General features: G+C 55.2%; 4 protein-coding genes across 6 annotated transcripts; 2 read left to right on the top strand and 2 right to left on the bottom strand.

Moving 5' to 3' along the window:
• Positions 1–1,972: 1,972 nt before the first annotated feature.
• On the bottom strand, positions 1,973–5,953 carry LOC123635773 (magnesium transporter protein 1-like). 2 transcript variants are annotated; one of them, XM_045548275.1, is made up of 2 exons: positions 5,929–5,953; positions 1,973–3,297 (listed from the first exon to the last, which is right to left on the bottom strand). In XM_045548275.1, exon 2 carries the CDS (start codon positions 3,102–3,104, stop codon positions 2,112–2,114), a length of 993 nt encoding a protein of 330 aa, XP_045404231.1. In that variant the 5' UTR covers positions 3,105–3,297; positions 5,929–5,953; the 3' UTR covers positions 1,973–2,111. The 2 variants fall into 2 exon arrangements, with proteins under 2 accessions (XP_045404231.1, XP_045404230.1); XM_045548274.1 differs by lacking the exon at positions 5,929–5,953 and adding an exon at positions 5,309–5,573.
• On the top strand, positions 5,330–9,106 carry TEKT2 (tektin 2). 2 transcript variants are annotated; one of them, XM_045548273.1, is made up of 10 exons: positions 5,330–5,470; positions 6,150–6,355; positions 6,440–6,565; positions 6,752–6,957; positions 7,479–7,622; positions 7,704–7,818; positions 7,995–8,102; positions 8,231–8,374; positions 8,545–8,624; positions 8,794–9,106. In XM_045548273.1, the coding sequence occupies exons 2-10, from the start codon at positions 6,200–6,202 to the stop codon at positions 9,005–9,007; spliced, it is 1,293 nt and encodes a 430-aa protein (XP_045404229.1). In that variant the 5' UTR covers positions 5,330–5,470; positions 6,150–6,199; the 3' UTR covers positions 9,008–9,106. The 2 variants fall into 2 exon arrangements, with proteins under 2 accessions (XP_045404229.1, XP_045404228.1); XM_045548272.1 differs by lacking the exon at positions 5,330–5,470 and adding an exon at positions 5,633–5,826.
• A 514-nt stretch (positions 9,107–9,620) lies between these two features.
• ADPRS (ADP-ribosylserine hydrolase) lies at positions 9,621–15,668 on the top strand. The gene is made up of 6 exons (XM_045548270.1): positions 9,621–9,862; positions 13,013–13,109; positions 13,380–13,587; positions 13,672–13,856; positions 14,191–14,291; positions 14,835–15,668. Exons 1-6 carry the CDS (start codon positions 9,649–9,651, stop codon positions 15,125–15,127), a joined length of 1,098 nt encoding a protein of 365 aa, XP_045404226.1. The 5' UTR covers positions 9,621–9,648; the 3' UTR covers positions 15,128–15,668.
• A 1,224-nt stretch (positions 15,669–16,892) lies between these two features.
• COL8A2 (collagen type VIII alpha 2 chain) lies at positions 16,893–21,964 on the bottom strand. Its single transcript, XM_045548269.1, has 2 exons — positions 21,716–21,964; positions 16,893–21,118 (listed from the first exon to the last, which is right to left on the bottom strand). The coding sequence occupies exons 1-2, from the start codon at positions 21,885–21,887 to the stop codon at positions 19,200–19,202; spliced, it is 2,091 nt and encodes a 696-aa protein (XP_045404225.1). The 5' UTR covers positions 21,888–21,964; the 3' UTR covers positions 16,893–19,199.
• Positions 21,965–22,344: the final 380 nt, after the last annotated feature.

Below are 22,344 nucleotides of genomic sequence, written 5' to 3'. Positions count from 1 at the left end.
GATAGCCTTTTAAATTTTACTTTTTAACCATCTTGACCGTGTGTGCCTATTTGTATTGCAGATGTGAACTACTATTTTTGGGGGTTGATATCAGTATGTTTTGAAACTGAATTATTACATAAAGTCAGAGCTCTCTCTCCATCCTCCTTTTCCACATTAACTGTTCTTGCCAAATATTATATTTCTACTGATACTGAGTTTCAGCAAGGCATAATGATGAAATTCTCCAATTTTCCTCATCTTCCCATCCCCTCTGTTTTATTCCTGGCCTTATATTTTTTGTTGGCTTTTCATAAGTAAGAACAATTTACTGTAGCATTTAAAGACTGCAGAGTTTCAAAATGTTTAAGTCTTTTTTAAAAAATGTTTGATTACGCAGTATCATCAGTTAAAACAGTGGAATAAGTCTAAGTCTGTAATATGCTGTAAGATCAGATTTTGAATGACACTAAATTTGACTGCCACATTTCATTAAGAGGAAATTGGAACCTTATGGATGGGAGAGCAAGGCTATGATTTACATGTAATCACTGTATACTTAGAGACACCAAATGCTGAATCCTATCACTGTGTACTTGGGGGCCAGGCCTTGGATTTGGTTGTCATTTTAATTCCTGAAGATTATATATAATTATGATGAGCAGAAGGCAAATAAAGTTTTTGAACAAAACTGCTTGTTTTCAGTATTTAACATTGTGTAGTAAATATTCTTTTTCAGTTAAACTATTGTCCCAAAATAAATTACTACTAAAAACTTATGTATGAAATTGACAAGCTTGAAGAAGCTGGTTTTTAAGGAGTTCAGTCACTTATTATATTTTATGTTAAATAAATTGTAATTCTTTCTGAGCCAAACTGTCACTAAAATGTCCTGTGACAGAACCACTTCTCTTTTTTCTGCCATTCTGCCTATTGGAAGGGTTCTGTGTTGTGTTTGTTTTTAATCCTTGATTTTAAAAAAAATTAATGGTTTCAGTGTTGCTTAGCTTCAGTTTGAAGTGTAACTTTCACTAATAACTGCAATAAAAAGAAAAGCTTTGCTCCAAACTTTCTGTTGTGTGGTCATCATTACAGCTCTTCAGACTTAGGTAAGGGGAATCCATGTGATACAGTGGGAAGAATTTAGGCTTTTGAGTCATGAAGTGCTGGCTTCAAACCTTGATTATTTGACACGCTGGGCAAGTTTCCTGATACTTCTAAATCTGTTTCCTTCAATATGAAAGAAGATAGACCTGTTGAGGCACTAAATGAGATAACATGGAAACTATTTAACAGTGCTGGGCATGTGGATGGAGCTCAGGTTTTAAAGAAGTTCCCTATCTCTCCCACCTCTACGCATTTTCTCTTCTTAAGTAAAAGACATTGGGTGGAGGTGAAAGAAGGGGAGGCAAGAAACCAGGCTTACAAATTTTGCCAGGAGGTGTAAGAATTAAGAATGGGTAGGAAAAAAAAGAACCAGAAGCATCCTCACAGAAGCCTAGAAGTGGATACACATCCCAAGTATGAGATGCAAGAAAACACTGGACTAAGATTTTGGAAACCAGCTGTCAACTTTCATAACTGTATAACTTCAGGTATATCATTTTCCTTCATTTTATAATTGAAGTTATTGAGGCCGGGCATGGTGGCTCATGCCTGTAATCCTAGCACTCTGGGAGGCCGAGGCTGAGGATAGCTTGAGTTCAGGAGTTTGAGACCAGCCTGAGCAAGAGTGAGATCCTGTCTCTACTAAAAATAGAAAAAATTAGCCGGACATGGTGGCACTCTCCTGTAGTCCCAGCTACTCAGGAGGCTGAGGCAGGAGGATCACTTGAGCCAAGGAGTTTGAGGTTGCTGTGAGCTAGGCTGATGCCACGGCACTCTAGCCCAGGCAACAAAGTGAGACTCCATCTCAACCAAACAAAATTTACTGGGAAGAGAAAAATTAAGAACAAAGATACTATAATGCTTCACAGCTTTTGAGAGTAAATAGTTTATTATTGTAAGGCACTTCATGTCTTTTTTGGTTAAATCTCACTTTAAAGAGTTGTGAGTTCACATTTTTATGCTTCACATTTTTTTCACATCTTTTCAAATTTCTTGGTTCCTGGTCTGTGTCTGTAGGATCCTTTTTAATCTGTGAGAAGTCTGTATGGATACTCAGGTACTTTAAATCTGAAGAGAGAAAGGAGCCCACTGAAGAATAGTACAGCTAGACACATACCAGTCACACACATCATTTCCTTCTGTACAATCTTAGTCCTAGATGTGGCAGCTTTATCTACCAGCATCACTCCCAGGGTAATCCACATGTTACACAAAGCAACAATGTATGTTTCTGGTGTATACTGAGAGTAACTCAATTCACTGATACAACGTATATGTCCAGTCTTCGGATTCGTTCGAACATACGGTTCTTGTTTTATATGAATCCACATTTGACCAGATGTCATCACAATCACAAAACACAGCATTACAAATCCCCCAAAAATTCTGCAAAAAACAAATGTCCTACTCCTTTCCAATAAATACACAAGTCCGCCAGTAATAGTCAAAACTGTCCCCAGCATGAAGGGACCATGATAAATTGTGGGCTGTTGGATTCCGCTGTAGACGTTCATTCTCTCTGCTACCCATTCACCTATTTCCTCAGCTGTGAAACCCCTTCCATCCAAATTATAAATGTCATCTGGTGTAAATTCCCTGTCAGCAGAAAAGTGGAAGAAAGTCGGAACTGAGGTCACTCGGAACATCCAAAAGACTTCAGGGCTTAGATTGTAATCCATCAAAACAAAAAATACCTTGTTGGCGAATGAACCGGAGTGTTGCCAGGAATCTGCCAAGATGTGAAATTCTTCAGCAGCTTCTTCGCATGTTACACATGATCTAAACTCCTCGAGAACAGTAAACATCACAGTAACAGAGTAGTTTCTTGGTGTTTCTAACACGAAGTGAATGAACACGGGATCAGTCATTTTTATCACTCTGTTTTTCTTGGTCCACGCCATCAACTGGCTGACCTTTTCTTCTAACACCGTTTTCTCTTGGGCAGGATGTGTAGGAATGCCATGAGCCATGAACACCAGGGCCATCGCAATACGCCAAAGCCACCACAGTTCTGCCATATTTGTTTACTTCTTTTGGTTACAAAATGTTTCAAAATATGTAAGCCAAAATTTGATCATTTCTTCCAGCAATTAATTTGTCCAAGATGGTTTTCTTCTTTCCCTGTCTTCTTCGATCCTGGTAAAGGAGCTATGTCACAAATTCCTGTTCACGTCCGGTTTAGGAGCCATATGTTAGAGTTTACAAAATAACCTATGGAAAAGAATATTACGTGGTGAAAGGAGTTTGGGAAATACTGTTCTAGCTTCAGTCTTTCTGCCAAGCTCCAGGCTGCAAGTCTAACCACCTACTGACCAGCACCTGGGTCCACCACAAACACCTCAGACTTCCCAAAAGCTAACCTCATCACACCCCCAACCCCCTTGCCTACCAGGCCCTTGGTTCTCTGCCTTTCTCTGTGAGGGATATACCATCCCACTGAGGTTTTAAAACTGTAGGACTCTATGTTCTGGTTACTGTGAACAAAAAAATAAAAAAAAAGAAATTAAAAAAAAAAGTAAAACAAAATAAAAAAAAAAAATGTAGGACTATTCTTGGATTTCTGCTTGGCCCCTGGGGCAGACTGCCTGGGTTTGAATGTGGGCTTTACCCCTTGTTAGTTACATGACCCTGAGCATGTTCCTCACTGCTCTGTGCCTCAGTTTCCTTGCCTGTAAGGTGAAGAGGGTAATAGTACCCCCCTCATAGGATCGTTCAGCAAAGCCCTCAGAACAGGATCAGGACCTCCACCTGTCTTCCTCTCTCTCCCCGGCACCCCACTAGAGGCAGTGTGGAGGGGAGCAGAAAGAATGTAACCTGGGGTGGCCGGGCACAGTGGCTCACGCCTGTAATCCTAGCACTCTGGGAGGCCGAGGTGGGTGGATCGCTCAAGCTCAGGAGTTCGAGACCAGCCTGAGCAAGAGCGAGACCCCCATCTCTACTAAAAATAGAAAAATTATCTGGCCAACTAAAATATATATATATATATAAAATTAGCTGAGCATGGTGGTGCATGCCTATAGTCCCAGCTACTCGGGAGGCTGAGGCAGTAGGATCGTTTAAGCCCAGGAGTTTGAGGTTGCTGTGAGCTAGGCTGTCGCCACGGCACTCACCCTAGCCCGGGCAACAAAGCAAGACTCTGTCTCAAAAAAAAAAAGAATGTAACCTGGGGGGAATCAGACACACCTGCGTTTCCACTGCTGCTTTTTAGCAGTGTCTCTCATTACCTGCAAAAATGGGGCTAATGCCTACCTCACCTATTAGTTGTGAGGATCAAATGTTAACGTTTCCAAAGCCTAGGCAATAAAGCACAGATGAATTTGTTCCCTTCTCTCTCTCTCTTTTCAAATGGTTGAGTTTTGAGCATTGTTTTTAACATGCCAGTTATCTCTCCCACGGTTGTGCCCTCTCCAAATACCATGATCATTCCCTGTATGCCTTCAAGCAGACGGGGAAAACTAGTGAGTAAGACAGGATTGAAGAAATGTGTGCCATGTTAAATGTATATCCATTTCTGGAAGGAGATCTGCTGGGGAGTGAGCTGAGCAGGAGACTTTGACTTTTCCTATGTACTGTTCGTTGTTTGTTTTTTAATTTTTTACAGGTAGGGGTCTCGCTACATTGCCCAGGCTGGTCTCAAACTCCTGAGCTCAAGTGATCCTCCTGCCTCGTCCTCCCGAATAGCTGGGACACGGGGGCGTGCCACCACGCCCGGCTTCGTATTTTTTTAGCATGTCGCTGCACAACTTTAATCAAAACAAAAATTTTTTTTTTTTTTGAGACAGAGTCTCACTCTGTTGCCCGGGCTAGAGTGAGTGCCGTGGCGTCAGCCTAGCTCACAGCAACCTCAAACTCCTGGGCTCAAGCGATCCTCCTGCCTCAGCCTCCCGAGTAGCTGGGACTACAGGCATGCGCCACCATGCCCGGCTAATTTTTTCTATATATATTTTTTAATTGGCCAGATAATTTCTTTCTATTTTTAGTAGAGACCGGGGAGGTGGGGGGGGTGGAGGGGTGTCTCACTCTTGCTCAGGCTAGTCTCGAACTCCTGACCTCGAGCGATCCACCCGCCATGGCTTCCCAGAGTGCTAGGATTACAGGCGTGAGCCACCGCGCCCAGCCAAAGCAAAAGTGTCTAATTTGTCAATCAAGTGAACGCGCGGCCCCATGCCCTCCTCTTCACTCAACGCCCGCCCCGCACCCCGGCCGGCCGCCCCTCGCCTACCCTAGAGGCCTGGGCTGACGCCGTCCAGGACGCCGCGCTGGTGGCGGAACTCGACCCGGAGGCCCGCGGCGGCCCTCGGGGAGGGGGCGGTTGCCTAGCAACCGGGGGCGCTAAACAGAGCCGCCTGGAGACGGCTGCCCGGAGTGCGAGCCCTGAACGGAGGTAAGAAGGCGAGGGGCGCGGGCAGCGGGGCTCCCGCCGAGGCCCGACCTCCCCCGCCTTCTCCTTCCCGGGCCCGGATGATCCTCTCGCGGCGGGGAGGGCCTCGCCGGGAGCCCGACTGACCCCAGCGCCGCCCGCGCCGCCTCCGCCCACAGAAGGCGGGGAGCGAGCGCGACGGCCGCACAGGGAGTGGCCGGCGGCCCGACTGCCCCCCGGCCCGCCGGCTCCCCCGTGCCACCCGCGACGCCCTGGAGACAGGACCGGGCTTGTTCTTGGCTTCCCAACGGGCCTGGCCCACGGCTGGGGGCCGGGGCGGGGAGAGAAAGCTAAACTAGACGCGGTTGCTGGAAATATGGGTAGAAACTGGATTAAGGGTTATTTTTCCTGCCAACTCCCCCACCAGGGCATTTGGCACTACACATACACACACCCCAAAGGCCTCCCTTCTCCCCTTTTACCTGCTCCAGGACCGGCAGGGTCCAGGGCTTTGTGCCTGCAGGTAGATGGGCGGGGAGGAAATGTAGTTAATGCCCCACACGAAGTTGAGTAAAGCAAGGGCTGTTCCCTAGCAGGCTTCTGGCAGGAAGGCGCTCAGAGCAAAATGGGTAGGAGCACGTCCTGCCTGTTTTGGGGAGGGGGGGGAGGTATTTGTTCCAGAAGCCCTGTTGTGCCTCTACAGGTGGTGGAGGAACAGGCCTAGGGGGTTCTGACCCTCCCGGTCCCTGCACCATGGCCACACTGAGTGTCAAGCCCAGCCAGCGCTTCCAGCTGCCCGACTGGCACACCAACAGCTACCTGCTGTCCGCCAATGCTGAGCGGCAGCGAGATGCTTCCCATCAGATCCGCCAGGAGGCCCGGGTCCTCCGCAACGAGACCAACAACCAGGTTGGGGGCAAGAGCCCAGTCGGGTGGGCACAGGGCTAGTCCTCAACCGCTGACACCCTCTTTATCTGGCTCTGTCTCTTCCAGACCATTTGGGACGAACATGACAACAGAACTCGACTGGCAGAGAGAATCGATACTGTCAACCGGTGGAAGGAGATGCTAGACAAGAGTCTGACGGATTTAGATACTGAGATCAGCACCCTGACAAAGGCAGGGAGCTAGAGCTGGGTGCCAGGAGACAGTGCCATAAAGACCCGCCCCCTCCATCCCCACTTCTGGGTTGGCGGTCGCGAGTGGCATGTCACTGCAAGACACTCACTGGCCCCTCTGCTAAAGTGGGGATAAGAGCTACTTCCCTGTGATGGCTCCACCAGCCTCCTGTGCCCCCTTTTCTAGATGAAGGAGTCAGCAGAGCAAAACCTGCAGGCCAAGAACCTGCCTCTGGATGTGGCCATCGAGTGTCTGACCCTGCGGGAGAGTCGGCGAGACATCGATGTGGTGAGGGACTCTGTGGAGAATGAGCTGCATAAAGAGGTGGAGGTCATCGAGGCCACCAGGAGGGCCTTGCAGCAGAAGATCAGCCAGGCCTTCGAGCAGCTCTGGTAAGGGAGAGATGGGTCCCTGGCATGTTCACGAGCACTTGCAGCCTGTGTGCCTCAAATGCGGAGCATAGGTGTCGTGGATAATGGGACTATGGCAACGGGCTCTCGTGCTACCTTTGGCCTCTCCTGTGCCTGTGACAGAAACCACCGATGGACTGCAGTGCTCTTGCCACTGCCTGGACATGGTCTCAGAGTAGGTCTCACACACGACCTTGCTCTAGGCAGCCAGGATCAATTGATTGAAAGCATGAGAAATAAAGCCCGCTGGCCAGCACCTCTGAGTGCCTTATTGTGAGTGTTGTGCCCCGTGGGTGTGTGTGAGCACTCGGTGTCCCCTCTTTGTCTAGTGGGCAGCTCATCTAGCTGCGCCGGTCTTCATTTCAGCTGCAGTGGCAGCTCCAGTGTCTTCTGCTGGGAAGAGTCGTCCCAGCCTCCTCATCCTCAGTGTCCCTTTAGTCTGACGAGCCCTGCATCCTGGGGCCTTGGGGGCTGGTTCCTGATTGAGTTTGCACTCTCCCCAGCCGCCTGCAGGAAGTCCGACAGCAGCTCAACTCTGACCACCGGGGCAAAACGGAGACGCTGGAGATCGACAGAGGCTGTCTGTCTCTCAACCTCACGTCCCCAAACATCTCTCTGAAGATCAATCCCACACGTGTCCCCAAGGGGTAAGAGGAGTGTTCAGTCTGTCTCTCCTGCTCCCCTCATGGGCCACCCCCTTAGGACCCGGTATTTCCTGCCACCTGCAGCTCCACCACACTCCAGGAGTGGGATGACTTCAGTCAGTTCAACAAGGCCCAAGCGGAGGCAGAGATGAAAGCAGCCATGGAGCTGAGGGAAGTCATCGCCCTGACGATTGCCAAGGTGACTGCCCACCCCCAGCCTGCTCCTCCACGGCTAATGGGTGGCCCAAGTGTGCACTCAGCCCTGACCTTTTGTTCCCTGTTGACCATGTGGCATCCCTTCCCCTCACTTGAGCAATATCCTCAGGTGGCCATGAGCTTATCCCTCCCCTTGCCTTGCCTGCCTCCTGTCCTCAGACCAACAACGAGCTCGAAGCCCAGAGGGTTGCAACAGAATTTGCCTTCAGGAAGCGGTTGCGGGAGATGGAGAAACTGTACAGTGAGCTCAAGTGGCAGGAGAAGAATGTGAGCCTTCTCTTGGGGCCGGGACTTGCTGCATGGGATGAGGAGCCGGATGCCCAGCCAGGAAGCCCTGGAGTAGGTGCACTGTGGTGAGTTCAGCTGGTGGAGACCAGTCACTCTGTCCCCTGCAGACCTTGGAGGAGATCGCTGAGCTGCAGGAGGACATCCGGCACCTGGAGGAGGATCTGCGCAGAAAGTTACTGAACCTGAAGCTGTCCCATACCCGGCTAGAGGCCAGAACCTACAGGCCTAATGTGGAACTCTGCCGGGACCAGGTGCGAGGGTGTCCCAGTGGGGCACAGGCCCCCTTGCTAAGGTTCCCTCAGGATCACACCCCAGCACACATTCCTGGTAGAGCAAGGGTGCTGCCGCAGGGCAGCACTCAGGCCTGCGGTCAAGGACAGCATGGCTGACCCGGACTCCCAACCCACCCCTCTGCCTCCAGGCCCAGTACGGCCTCACTGACGAGGTTCACCAGTTAGAGGCGACCATTGCCGCCCTGAAGCAGAAGCTGGCACAAGTGCAGTAGGTTTGGGAGTAGGCAGGAGGGGCGGGGAGACACCTCCCACTGGTGGGGCCTCTTGCTGCCTGCCTGTTCCCCTGGGCTTTGTCTTCCTCACTGAAGGCTGGTGCATCCAGCCCACACTTCCTGGCCTCACGCAGGGGTGGTGGGTTGTCAATGCTTCCTCCTCAGGGACGCGCTGGACGCCCTGTACAAGCACCTGGCCCGGCTGCAGGCTGATATTGCCTGCAAGGCCAACTCCATGCTGCTGGACACCAAGTGCATGGACACCCGGCGCAAGCTGACTGTGCCTGCTGAGAAGTTTGTGCCTGAGGTGGACACCTTCACCCGGACCACAAACCGCACCCTGAGTCCACTCAAAAGCTGCCAGCTGGAGCTGGCCTAGCCCTGGAGGGCTGAGGGAGCAGGAGAAGCTGAAGCTTGGGTGGGAAATGGAAGAAGCAGGAGAGACTGAATCTAATAAATGTGCAAGTTCTCAGGCCACGCTGCTCTCTGCTACTCCTGCACCCCAGCACCCCTGCACGGAGCCCGCAGGAGGGAGAGGGTTCCGACCTGCCCTCCTGTGTATGGAGGAGCAGAAATGAGAAACATCATCCCCCCAAACCCCATGTTCCAAATCCATTCCTCCTCCTCTCTGGGCCAGGCCACCGCGCCCAGGGCTTTAGCAGTGCAGCCTCCTCCTAGCTCTGCCCCTGCCCCAGCGGGCCCCTTGCCTGACCTTTTGATGCCTAAGGGCGATCCAGAGGGGGCCAGGATCCCAGTGGGAGGGCCTAGTGGGGGTGTCTGGGCCTGAGTCAGGGACCCTTTAGTGGCCGTCATGCCTGGCTGTGAAGGCCGTTCGCAGTGGGTAGAACCAGGACTCCAAGCCGAGGCTGGCGGGGCTGCGCGGCGCGGCGCCTCCGGGCCGCTGGGGGCGCTGTGGGCCGGGGAGCGGCGCGCAGGCTCCAGGCCACTGGGAGGCGCTGTGGGCCGGGGAGGAGGGAAGCGGCGCCGCGGCGCCGGAAGTGGCGGCTCGCCGGCGCGCGGATGGCGGCGGTGGTGGCGATGACGGCTGCGGGTGGCGGCGGGGCTGGTGCGGCCCGCTCCCTCTCGCGCTTCCGAGGCTGCCTGGCTGGCGCGCTGCTCGGGGACTGCGTGGGCGCCATCTACGAGGCCCACGACACCGTTGACCTGACGTCAGTCCTGCGTCACGTCCAGAGCCTGGAGCCCGACCCCGGCACGCCGGGGAGCGCGCGGACAGGTGGGCGGGGCCGGGCGCACGTGGGTCGCGCCCCGCCCGCGGGGGCCCCTGGAGAGGGAGCCGGAGGGTACAGAGTCCAGGGTGTGGACCGGTCTGGCTGTGCGCGGAGATGAGGCAGCCCAGGGCAGCAGGCCCGGAGTCGGATGGCCCGCAGACACCTCGGACTCGCGGGTCCAAGTCCGAACTCCTTTTTACACGTCTCGCTCCCGAACGTTCCCCAGCTCCGGGCATGGCAACGCCGGCGTCTCAGCTGTGCAGCCAGGGACCTGGGCGTCATTCTCCTGGATTGCGCCTGCTCCAGTATGCAGATGCCCTCGATTTATGATGGGCTTACCTCCCGATAAACCCATAGTAAGTTGAAAATATCCTAAGTCAAAAGTGGCGTTTTCAACTTACAGTGTACCTAGCCCCATCCTGAGTCGCGAGCCTACTGAATGAGTATTGCTTTAGCACCATTGCAAAGCCAGAAATGCTAAGTTGGACCATCTGTATACCGTCTGTATACCCCCTGCCCTGCTGACTTGACCTGTTTTATCCAGTTCTCTGGAATCAGTACACCACCAGCCCATTCGCCACACAGCAGGGAGCGCACCTCTCAAAGTATAAATCTGGCCCTGTCCTCCCCGCATAAAACCCTGCTGTGATTTCCCAGTTACCCTTAGGTTTGAGCCAAATTCCTCAACTCATCCTACCTGGCCCTATGGCCCCTGCATGTGCAATTTCATCTTATGCCACCCTTGGCCTTACTTTCCGCTCTTGGGTTCCTCTCACGCCATACTTCCTCTAGCATGAGCGTTTGCACCCTGCTATCCCTTCTCTAAAAGCTAACTCCTCTTCCCTTTTCCTTCCCTTGTGTAGTCAGTTCATCACCCAGATTTCAGCTCAGGTAGCAGGTCTGAGGTCAAGGAGAGGATGTGAGTTTTCCTGGAGCCACAGTCAGAACCTTGGAGAACATGTATTTAAGAGGGAGGTAGAGGAGGGGGAAGGGAACTAAGGAAGAAAACAGTTTGATAGGAGAAGCAGGAGGCGCTATCAGCCATACCTAGGAAAAGAATTTCAAGATGAAGACACTGGTGTTGCACTATAGAGGGGGAAATCTGGACTTAGAAAAGCATTTTCAGGCTAGGCACGGCAGCTAACACTCTGGGAGGCTGAGGCAGGTGGATCGTTTGAGTGGGTGGAGTTGGGGACCAGCCTGAGCAAGAGTGAGACCCCATCTCTACTAAAAAGAGAAAGAAATTATATGGACAGCTAAAATATATATACAGTAAAATTAGCTGGGCATGGTGGCTCATGCCTGTAGTCCCAGCTACTCAGGAGGCTGAGGCAGTAGGATTGCTTGAGCCCAGGAGTTTGAGGCTGCTGTGAGCTAGGCTGACGCCATGGCACTCTAGCCCAGGCAACAAAGTGTGATTTTGTCTCAAAAAAAAAAAAAAGAGCATTTTCAGTGGGTTGAGGAGGAAATGGAAAATGAGAAAATAGTATGGTTTGGTATGAAGAGAAGGAGGGAGATGAGTTATATAATAGTTGTGAAGACAAAATTTGAGGGATGGGTTTTTATTTCATTTTTGGTTTAATGTTAAGATGAGGAAAAACCATGTTTTAGTTTAAGAGGTGTTTTAAGACCTTTGGATACAAGTGACAGAAAACCCAACTCAAAGTGGCCTAAGTGAAAATTGGCTGACATAACTGGAAAGTGCAGAGGTAGGCCTGGCTGTAAGCAGAGCTGAATCCGGGGACTCAGATCATCTCCCCAAGGCTCAGTTCCTCTCCATTGTTCAGATCTGCTTTCTTCTGGGTGGGTTTCACTCGCCTGGGCAGACCTTTCCTGTGGGACAGTCCCCAGCAGCTCCTGGCTCCTCCCAGCTCAGCAGCTCCAGCAGAAGAGTTTCTCTTTGCAGCATTCCCAACAAAAGTCCCAAATTGGGTCTCATTGGCCTGGCTTAGGTCATATGTCCATCCCTAACCAAGGGAATGGGGGCTGCTGTTTGCTTAGCCTGGAGGTGGGGTTGGTGCCATGCACTAGTCCCCTGGACTGAGAGCGAGAAAGGTGGTTCCTGGGGGAGAGTGGGTGCAGTGACCAAATGAAAACAGAACAGATGCTGTTCCCCCGAGGAGGGAGAGGTTGAGGATGCAGGAGAGAAGGGACAAAGGAAAGCAAAGTCCCCAGGGAAAGGGATTGAGATGGGCTTTGTCTTGGACCAGGGGAGACTCACTCCTTCTGAGGGGGCCTGGGGGGCGCAGTTACAGGTGAGATACCTGTTAGCTGCTCTTCCTGGTGAGCAGGAGGTAAGGGCCACCCAGGGGTGGGAAGAGAAGAGGAAAGCAGGGCTTGGGGATTGGGAGATGCCGAGAGGGGGTGCAGCAGCCATTCAAGAAATGGGAAAAGGGGCTTCCCAGGGAGTCTGCTTCATTTTCTATAAGCGGCTCTTCCACAAATAAGACCAGTCCCCTGTCCGTGGTAGGGACATAGTCTATCTGAGCAGTCACAAATGACCAGCGTTGCAGTGTTGGAAGTGCCAGGGCAGTCTTCACGGGCACTCTGAGGAAACTGAGATGGCGCAAGTGGAGGGACAGGAGCAGCCCTGTCTGGGAGGAACCTGATCCCAACCCCATGGCTGGTTCTGAGGATGTGTGGGGAAGCAGTGGGATGTAAGATGGGTGAGGAAGGAAGGAAGGGGCTTGACACGGAAGGGCTTTGAATGCCAGGGCCATGAATTTGGACCTCATCCTGAAGGCAGCAGAGAGCCACTTTGAGCAGGAGAGGGAGCTGAGGAAGGTGGTAGTCTGCTCTTAGGAGGAGTGTTCAGGCTGCATGTGTCGGTTGGATTGGAAGGTAGGAAATGGGCAGGAGATCTGAGGGGCTCTGCCTGTAGCCCAAGCAGGTCGTACTAAGACCGGAGCTGCAGGGTGGCAACCAGAAGGGATGGACGGTTTTCCTTCAGATTTCAGCGGGACATGGTGACTGACTCAGAATAAAGAATTGCTGAAAATCCCAGGGCTGAAATCCTAGGGCTTCCCAAAGCCCAGAAAACTGGACAGGGGAGGCTGACTTTAGGTCGTTGTGGGTGTGGTAGCTCTAAAAGGAATGAGCAGGAGGCCTCCACCCTAGAGCCCTGCAGCTCGCCTCAGCCCCGTCCTCCCCCACAGAAGCCTTGTACTACACTGATGACACAGCCATGGCCAGGGCCCTCGTGCAGTCCCTGCTAGCCAAGGAGGCCTTCGACGAAGTGGACATGGCTCACAGGTAAGGGGGTGGTCCTGGGGTTAGGCAAACCAGGTGAGCAGAGTTACCACACCCTTGACCAGAGGAATGTCTGTGCATGCCCGGGACCGCCCCCCAACCCAGCAGGACCCTGTGCCTAGGGCTGAAGCAGCTTCCCAAGCTAAAAATGACAGCACTGCTAGTACATCCTTAGGTCCCCAAGGCTTCCTCTTTTTCCAAACCAGCCCAGTTTTCTTTCCCGACTCAGAGGCATCATTGAAACCCCAGTTCTGTCCCCCTTCTCTCCCCTAGGTTTGCTCAGGAGTACAAGAAAGACCCTGACAGGGGTTATGGTGCTGGAGTAATCACTGTCTTCAAGAAGCTCCTGAGCCCCAAGTGTCGCGATGTCTACGAGCCTGCCCGGGCCCAGTTTAACGGGAAAGGCTCCTATGGCAACGGGGGCGCCATGCGGGTGGCCGGCATCTCCCTGGCCTATAGCAGTGTCCAGGATGTGCAGAAGGTATTCAGGGTGGACTGGCTTCTGGGCTCTGCCCTCCCTCTTCTGCAGCGTGGGTTCTGTGACAGCAGGTCTTCTTGTCCCTAGTTTGCCCGGCTCTCAGCCCAGCTGACACATGCCTCCTCCCTGGGTTACAACGGTGCCATCCTGCAGGCCCTGGCTGTGCACCTGGCTTTGCAGGGTGAGTCTTCCAGTGAGCACTTCCTCGAACAACTCCTGGGCCACATGGAAGAGCTGGAGGGTGATGCCCAGTCCGTCTTGGATGCCAGGGAGTGAGTACGGGGATGGAGGTGTGTGGGTGTCTGCGGGTACAGGTGGTGGGGTGGGGCACCTGGCATTGCCACAAGCTGAAACCTTCCTTCTTTAATGGCAGACCCTAGGGAAGGTCTGCAAGCCTCTTTGCCTTGTTTGTGTTCCAAGGCTCTCAGAGTTCCAGAGAACAAAACAACCTGCTCACACCTAGCACCCTCCCTCCTCTTGTCGGGGCACCCGTGTGGGCTGCTGGCCTGACCACGTCCCTGCTCACTTGCATGCAGCCCCTCCCCCTGCCCGGCGACTGCGCCCTGCTGGCTTTGACCTCCCTGAAATCTCTCTCCCAACCCACAGGTTGGGCATGGAGGAGCGTCCATACTCCAGCCGCCTGAAGAAGATCGGGGAGCTTCTAGACCAGGACTCGGTGTCCAGAGAGGAAGTGGTGTCCGAGCTAGGTGGGTGGGCCTGCCCGTCATTTGTTCCCCCACCTTTTGTCCTTCAGGGTCAGTCTTGGGCTCGGGGAGGGGAGCGTGGAGTCATTGTGCCCTGGCCACTCTCTGCAGGGTCCTTGGCAGGGGCGTGACCTCAGTGCCTTCAGCCTTGTAGATCAGTGTCCCCAGAAATGGAAGCCAACCCCCAGTTTTTACGGGTAGTGTTGATAACAGATGTGTATGTTCCCAGCGCTGGTCCTGGGCACTCTGCGGAATGCTTCGATCACACTTCATCCTCGCACCAACCCCGTGAGAGGGTTACTCACTTTACTCGCTCCCTGTGCTGAGGAGTGGGATCCGGGAGCAGGAATCTGAGTGATTAGGTCACTTTCCCAGTCACACGGCCAGTACATGGTGGAGTCAGGACTTGAACCCAGGTGGTCTCATCTAGAGCCTGTGGTCTCAGCCACAGCCCTGCCTGAAGCTGAGGGTGTTGATGTGTGGCAAACAGCAGAACGCCCGGGGGCCCGGGGTAGGTCAAGCCCCTGTAATCTGGCTTCCCCACAGGGAATGGCATTGCTGCCTTTGAGTCTGTGCCCACCGCCATCTACTGCTTCCTGCGCTGCATGGAGCCCGACCCCGAGATCCCCTCTGCCTTCAATAGCCTCCAAAGGACTCTCATCTATTCCATCTCACTCGGTGGGGACACAGATACCATTGCCACCATGGCGGGGGCCATTGCTGGCGCCTACTATGGGATGGATCAGGTGCCAGAGAGCTGGCAGCAAAGCTGTGAGGGCTATGAGGAGACAGACGTCCTGGCCCAGAGCCTGCACCGGGTCTTCCAGAAGAGTCTGTGAGGGCCACAGCTGCTAGGGCTCTGCCATGTCCAGTGGGACCACCTACAGCTCAGATCAGAAACCCTGAGCTTCCTCAAGCTTGATTTCCCCGCCTTGGTCTTCCTGTGGTGTGGGCTGGGGTCTTTTGGGGGAAAGTTGTTGGAACAGCGAGTGAAGGGCGGGTGCCTCCCTCCCTCGTGCTGGGTCTCTGGCTTGCTGCAGAGCTGTAGGGCGCTCCCCGGCTCCTCAGTGAGACGTGAGAGACCAGGGTGGGTTTATTTTAGAGGATACTTATGGCATTTTCTTTTATCATCTAGGACATGGGGTTTGGGGGAGTGGAAATGATCTGCAGTAGCATCATTGCTCCCTGTTGGGTTTTAGCCAATTTGCCAGCAAGCCTGCCCTTGACTGGGCAGGGCCCCCAAGCAGCAGGTCCTATGGATCAAGGGACAGGCCCTTGATTCCAGCTGATCTAGGTCCACACCTAGCCCTTCGCTATCATGGGGCTTGTTAACAGCTTCCAGTGGAAGTCACAGCAATAAACAGCTTTTGGTAAATCCCACCACTGTTTCCTGCTTCTCCTCTGCTCTGAATGGATCCTTCTCCTGTGGCAGCTTGACCTTCTCAAGCCTAGTGCCTGCCTGTCTGGGCTGCACTTTCCTAGGAGCTGGGACCCCAGAGCGATGATCTGCTGTGTTGCCAGGCAGATTCCTCCTGTTCCTCCAGTCGGCTGCGTGTTCTGCCAGGAAGGGCAGAACAGGCATGGTTTGGTGGCCTTTCCTGTTAGAGATCACACAGGGTGGCCCAAGCAGCTAGGCCAAGTTCTCTGCCAGAGGCAGTGAGCAGGAACAAGCCAGATTTTTCTGCTGTCAGAAACTGACTTCCCTAAATAAGAGCGAGGCCCAGCTGGGGCAGGAACAGGAACGCTATAGAAGGATCCCTTCTATCAGCAGACTGGCAGCCTCTGGGTGGGGAGGGCATGCCATCGCAGGTGCCCTGGGTGGACTGCATGCGTGTGTGCCTCCTATATCTTGGGGCTCAGTCAAAGGCCTTGCCCCACGAGGAAGTTTTGCACAGCATCCATTTTGAAGAAAGGAAAAGGACACCTCAGACAGCAGGGACATTGTCTGAGCATCCTTCCAGCCGTGGAAGGAAGCATACACGGTCTGCAACTATCCTGAGGTCTGAAGACTGTGGGGCAGCTCTACTTTCAGCCAAGGTGGGGCTCTGCCGGGCTGGGGGCTTTTCAGGGCATGGATTGTTTCAGGTCCGTTGCCCAGACCCCAGATCAGGGACAGATCTCTTGCTGCTGAGCATGGTGGGCAGCGAGCAGGTGCTTTCTGCCCAGGACAGCTCCCCACAGCCTGCCTTCAGCTTTGGGCCTGGCAGTAGCTGGCCCTCAGGAGCAAAGACTCGCGATTTCATTCATAATTTGTATCAGATGTTGAGACTTGGCCCTTGGGATCCTCAGCCAGCTGTCATGCTCCACTACCCCCGAGAGTTTGCAGGAATGTTCCAGTAAAGCTTGATCTGTCTCCCGCAGCTCCAGCCTGCCTTGGGTTTCTTAAAAGGCCTCTTGGCATTTGCTTGGTGTACAGACTCAGCAGTGTAGGTGTCAAGCGTTTCTGATGCGGTGGTGACAAACCTGGGCTGGGGAGCTGGTGGGGAATGCGTGCTCCGTGGGAGAGGGCAGGCACACGAGAGCCCCGGGGCGCTCCCTGGATGCCTTATGAGATCCAGAGCCCTGAGGTGCGTCTGCATCAATGCTCACTGCAGCACGGCACTCTTCTGTACAACAGGTTTTATTGAGGTTGTGTCAATACAGTCGGTACAGTTTTTCTTTTCAAAAAGAAGTCCCATTTTATTTGATTCCCCAGTGCATTTTTCCCGAATCTTCTGTGACACAGGGCGCATGATAAATATGTGGAGAACTAAGCTTCCTATACCAAGTTAGAAATGAAATGACTAGTGGAAAACATTTAAACCTTAATCTTATAAAATTCAGAATCAGAGTACTAAAAATGCACAAGGTAATGTAGTTTTCTTAGTTAAAATCCGACATTGTTTATCAAAGCTAGTCAGTTAAGTGAACACCTGCGACTCAGATCCCGTAAACATTTCAGAAATGCCAACCACTCCTCCCTGAAGGCTTCAGGAATGAAATTTGGCAGAAGCTCAGCTCTGTGAAACGGCTCTTTGTGTTTTTTTTTGTTTTGTTTTGTTTTTTGGCTCCCCTGGTACCCTACTTAGTCCTCTGGGCTCCCACTGGGAGCCGATTCATTTCTGCCAATCAAAACTGTCCCCAACACATCAGATTCTAGTGGCTTTGACCCAGGGAAGGGAGAGGTTGAGCAAAGGACCCTCAGCAGGAATGGTTTGAGACTCCTTAGTTGGCTCTCTTGGGTGTCAGGGAGTTAGAAATCAAGTGTCACTGGGGCAGATTGGGGTTTTCACTTCTCCTTTTGAAAGTTAGCGTGAACAAACAGCCTGCTTTGGAGAAGTCATGGGCAGGGGTGCAGGCTTGGCGAGGAGTCTGGGGGAGCACAGCTGAGCGAGCAGTCAGCAGTTATCCTCCATTTCCGCATGGACAGTCCAGCAGTGCCACGAGTTCTCGTCCTGAATGACCCAGGCTCACACTTGGTACAGGGAGGTGGGCTGGCCTGGTGAGGGCCGAGGGCAAGGCCTCCTGCCATGGTGCAAGAATGTCCACTGTCCCCAAAACTGATGCTCTCAGCTTTACCTGCTCATCGTGAACGAGGGGCCGAGGGCTTGGGGCTTGGGAGGGGGCCCTGCCTGTTTCCTGCAGAGCTCTGATCCGGGAGAATGGCAGAAATGTCCGAGCCAACTCATTCCAGAAGGGCCTGCTGGCACCCTTTCTCTCAGAGCCTTGGCCCCCGGGCCCTAATCTTGCGGAGAACAGGAAATTGCAACCAGAGGGTGGAAGGAGAGGAAGCCCCTGCAAATTAACCCCTCTAGTGTACACACCCACCCACCGTATGGTTCTTACTAAGGAAAAGCAAGCGGGAGCCTTCTCCGTCCCCGAGCTTGCGTGCACTGTGTTCAGAGGGCCAAACGAGAGGCTCTCTGCTTTGGGGATACCTGGGTTGGGGGTGACAAGGATCCCCTTACAATTTTATATGAGAAAATCAGCCCACCTCTCCACAGGGGAGAGAAGGGGAGGCACACCCATGTCTGCTGATTGTCAACCCTGCCTCCTGCCCCCATCTGCGCTAGACACTTCGAGACACTTCGCACAGTTCGATCTTTCTGGCCTGTGGCCGTCCCTAGGGGCCTGTGTGGCCACCCTCATGCTAAACAGAGCCAGAGCTGGTGGGGGCAGCCCTGGAGACAGGGTGGGTGTGACGAACTGTGGCCCGCCCCGGACCCACACCCCTACCCCTAACAAACTACCTCCCATGGCTGTGGCTGAAACAGTGAAAGGGGGGGCAACCCTTCCCAGGAGCCTGCAGAGAGGGCCACGCAGCTTTGCCCGCCACGGACAGGCCTGATGCCACAGCATCACCAGTGGGGTTGCAGTCCTCGCAGGGCGTCCACACTGGCCACCTCGATGCTCCCCCCTTTTTCCCCTGGAGGGAAACAAACTCCAGGGAACCCCACTGTCACATGCTGGAGGTCCTGGGGGAGCTGGAAGAGCCCCAGCCAAGGACTGTGAGGGAGGCCATGCCTCCTTCCTTGAGCAGGTGCCATCTGGGGGCCAGCAGGAAGGACTGTCCCCCCAGGTGGATGGGTGGCAGAGCTCAGCCCCTCTCAGCTCCTTCGAGGCCCCGCAGAGTCGAGGACACGCAGGGCTGGGCTGCGTGTCCTGGGGCGCTGCCTGCAGACCGGGCAGGGCAGGGATGGGGGTGCAGCCCTGACCCTGCACAGACATTTGGGGGGAGGGAGCTCAGGCCTGCCCCTTCTGGCGACAGTCTCAGCCTGCGTGTAGGGAGAAAGCAAGTCAGTCTCCTCGGGCCAAGGCTGTGGTCCCCTCTGTTCAGCCTGTTTTTTTTCTTTAAATGGAGATTCTTTGGAACTGAAAAGGTCACTCTACCACTAAAGAGGAGGAGGCCAGGGCAGCAGGGCCCCCCGCGGGTTATGTGGGGCAGAGCAAGAATCCCGAAAAGGAGGAGTGGATGTACTCGGTGGAGTAGAGGCCGTTGGCCTGGTCCGAGGGCATCTGCACCCAGACCTGGTCATTGGGCCGCAGCTGGAGCACGGCCCCGCCTGACGCCTGGTCCAGGTAGCCCTTCTTGTACTCGTCGTAGGTGTAGGTGGCCGGCACGTTGTTCTTGTACAGGGCCACCCACACGTTGGTGCCCTTGACGTGCACATGGTAAGCAAAGTAGTAGACACCGCCCACGGGGCAGGTGAAGATGCCCGTGGCTGGGTTGTAGCCGCTGTGGCCGTTGTAGAGAGTCCGGTCAAATTTCACAGGCATGCCCGAGGCGGGAAAGGGTGAGGTGAGCACCGCAGTGAAGGCCGGGGTGGCGTGCGCTGACAGCTCGCCCAGCCCGAACTGTGGCTTGCCGCCCTTGCCCAGCGCGGCGCCCTCCACACCACCGTTGGGCAGGTGCAAGCCTGCGATGCCAGTCTCATCGAGGGCCCCGGGGGCACCAGGGGGCCCGGGAGGCCCGGGAGGCCCAGGAGGGCCTGTGAGTCCTGGGGAGCCGGGGACCCCAGGGGGTCCCGTGGGCCCAGCCGTGCCGGGTTCCCCCACTTTCCCCTCCCCAGGAGGCCCTGGCAGGCCTGGTTCACCCTTCAGGCCCGGCAGACCCTGGGGCCCAATAGGACCAGCGGGACCCTGGAGTCCTGGGATTCCCGAGGGGCCCCTCAGGCCAGGCTGCCCAGGGAGCCCCAAGTCACCCTTCTGCCCCAGGGCCCCTGCCACCCCTGGTCCTCCAGGGCGGCCCGCAAAACCCGGCTCCCCTTTGGGTCCAATTGGTCCAGGAGGCCCATGGGCCCCAGGAAGTCCCCTCTCACCTGGAATCCCAGGTTTCCCAGCCAGGCCACTAGGCCCCTGGTCACCCCGAATGCCAGGCACTCCTGGGGGGCCTTCAGGCCCTGCCTCCCCTTTAGGCCCAGGGGGGCCACGTCTGCCAGGGAGCCCTGCAGACCCAGGAAGCCCAGGGGGGCCACCAAGGCCCTGTGGGCCCTGTTCCCCTGGCTCCCCATCTTCACCTGGCTCCCCCCTGTCCCCCAAGAGCCCTGGGACCCCAGCTGGGCCCCTGTCCCCCTTGGGGCCTGGCAGTCCTGGCATCCCATAGCCAGTGGGGCCTATCAGGCCAGGGGGACCCCGGGTCCCTGGTTCCCCTTTGGCCCCTGCTGGGCCCTGTGGGCCTGGTATCCCTGCTACCCCTGGCACCCCCACACCATCTACCCCAGGGGGTCCTTTGGGGCCCACAGCTCCTGGCTCCCCACTGGGACCCGGAACCCCAGGAGGCCCAGACTCACCCTTGTCTCCAGGGGCCCCAGGAAGCCCATCCAAGCCAGGTTTGCCTAAGCCAGCTGGGCCAGGGAGGCCGGGGGGTCCCGGGGCACCGCCCTGTCCTGGTGGCCCAGGCAGACCTGGCTGGCCCACTCCATTATCCCCCTTGAGGCCTCGATCGCCTGGGGGCCCAGGCTCCCCCTGGGGCCCTGGCTCCCCCTGGAATCCTGGGGGCCCTGGCACCCCCTGGGCACCTGGTTTTCCAGGAACAGTAATGCCTGAAGGGCCAGGGAGGCCAGGGGGCCCTGGGGGCCCCCGGAGCCCCTGGTCCCCTCGTATTCCTGGCTCCCCCCGAAGCCCGGGCTGCCCCGGTGGTCCGACCTTGCCTGGGAGCCCTGGGGGACCAGCCTTGCCCATCCTGGAGAAGCCGGGGGGGCCAGCAGGGCCAGGCAGCCCGTGGAGCCCTGGCTTCCCAGTGCCGGGTTTTCCTGGGAAGCCAGGAGGGCCAGGGGGGCCCCGAGGCCCGGGCTTCCCTGGGGGGCCGGGCTCTCCTTTCAAGTCCATCGGCAGCAACGGTAGAGGCATTTCTGAGAAAGAGAGAGAAGGAGGCAGTCAGGGGCCTGGACAGTGGGGACAGAGGACCCCTTCTACCTGTCCCCGACACCAGTATGAGGCAAGGCTCCCTGCATCTGCTCATGAAGACCACTCCCCCCTGCTCCCTTGCACACCTGCCTGCTCTCCTGGAAGGTGGAGTTTAGGGGTGGTCCAGAGGCCATCTTGGGGGCTACAGGGCGTCCTCACCCAGGGCCCCTAGCACCCAACCTACCAGGCTGGGCCTTCCCCATGGGCTTGGCCTGACTCTCATCCCCCATGACCAGCAGGTGGAGTGGCCGCCAGGTGGCACCAGCAGCCCACCTTAGAGACAACTGGAGCAGACACACCCCCCACCCCAACCTCCGCATTTACCTTCCTGCCCCTCCCTGCTCTGAAGACCATCTGTGCCACCATCCGCACCCTGTTTCCAGGCCCTCTGGGGCATCAGGAAGAAAAGTAGAGATGGGAAAATCTTTGGTGGGGATTGAGGGGCTGTGGAGGGGGACCTGGTGGGGTCTGATGGGGGTGGAGGAGAAGGGAGTTCGGCGGTCAGGAGCTGTTTGGGGCACCGTGGCGGGGGAGGCTCTCACCCAGGTACTGGCCCTTGCCCTCGCGGAAGGGCGGTCCCACAGGTCCTTTTTGCATGGGCTGCATGTACTTCACTGGGGCGTAGCCCGCTGCCCCGCTGCCAGAGGACGCCCACGGCCCACACCCCAGCAGCAGCAGCAGCAGCCAAGACAGGGGCGACAGAGCCCCCCGCATGGCGTCCGTGGGCGTGCTGCAGGGAGGAACAGAGAGGGGTCGTCAGCCAGCCCCTGGGTGGTTTGGCATCAGGCCCAGGGCTCACAGAAAGATCAGAATTTAGATATTACACTTGATCTTGGCCAAAGGCTGAGAAGTGATTCACAATTTAGATATTATTCACAAGCAATTCCCAAAGCTACAGAGGTCTGCAGAAGCTACCGCCTGCCTGAACCTCTTCTGACCCTGCCCATGGCTGTCCATCCCCACCACCATCTCCCGGAGCCCAGCCTCCCTGGGACAACAGCCTCCCGGCAGTCACTCTCGGCAGCCAAACGTGCCTTCTAGAGCACAGTCTGACCTTCCCCGCTGAAAACCCTTTGGTGATGACATCCACTGCCATGTGCTGGGCCAGCTCTCTGCCAGGCACTGGGCTGAGCTTTTTAGAGAGATGAACTAACTCAATCCTCAAAACATT

This window comes from Lemur catta, chromosome 3 (genome assembly GCF_020740605.2).
Source record: "Lemur catta isolate mLemCat1 chromosome 3, mLemCat1.pri, whole genome shotgun sequence".
In the NCBI taxonomy this organism is placed as follows: Eukaryota; Metazoa; Chordata; class Mammalia; order Primates; family Lemuridae; genus Lemur; species Lemur catta.
Note: the sequence above shows the minus strand (reverse complement) of the source record. Positions and strands in the feature narration are given on the sequence as shown.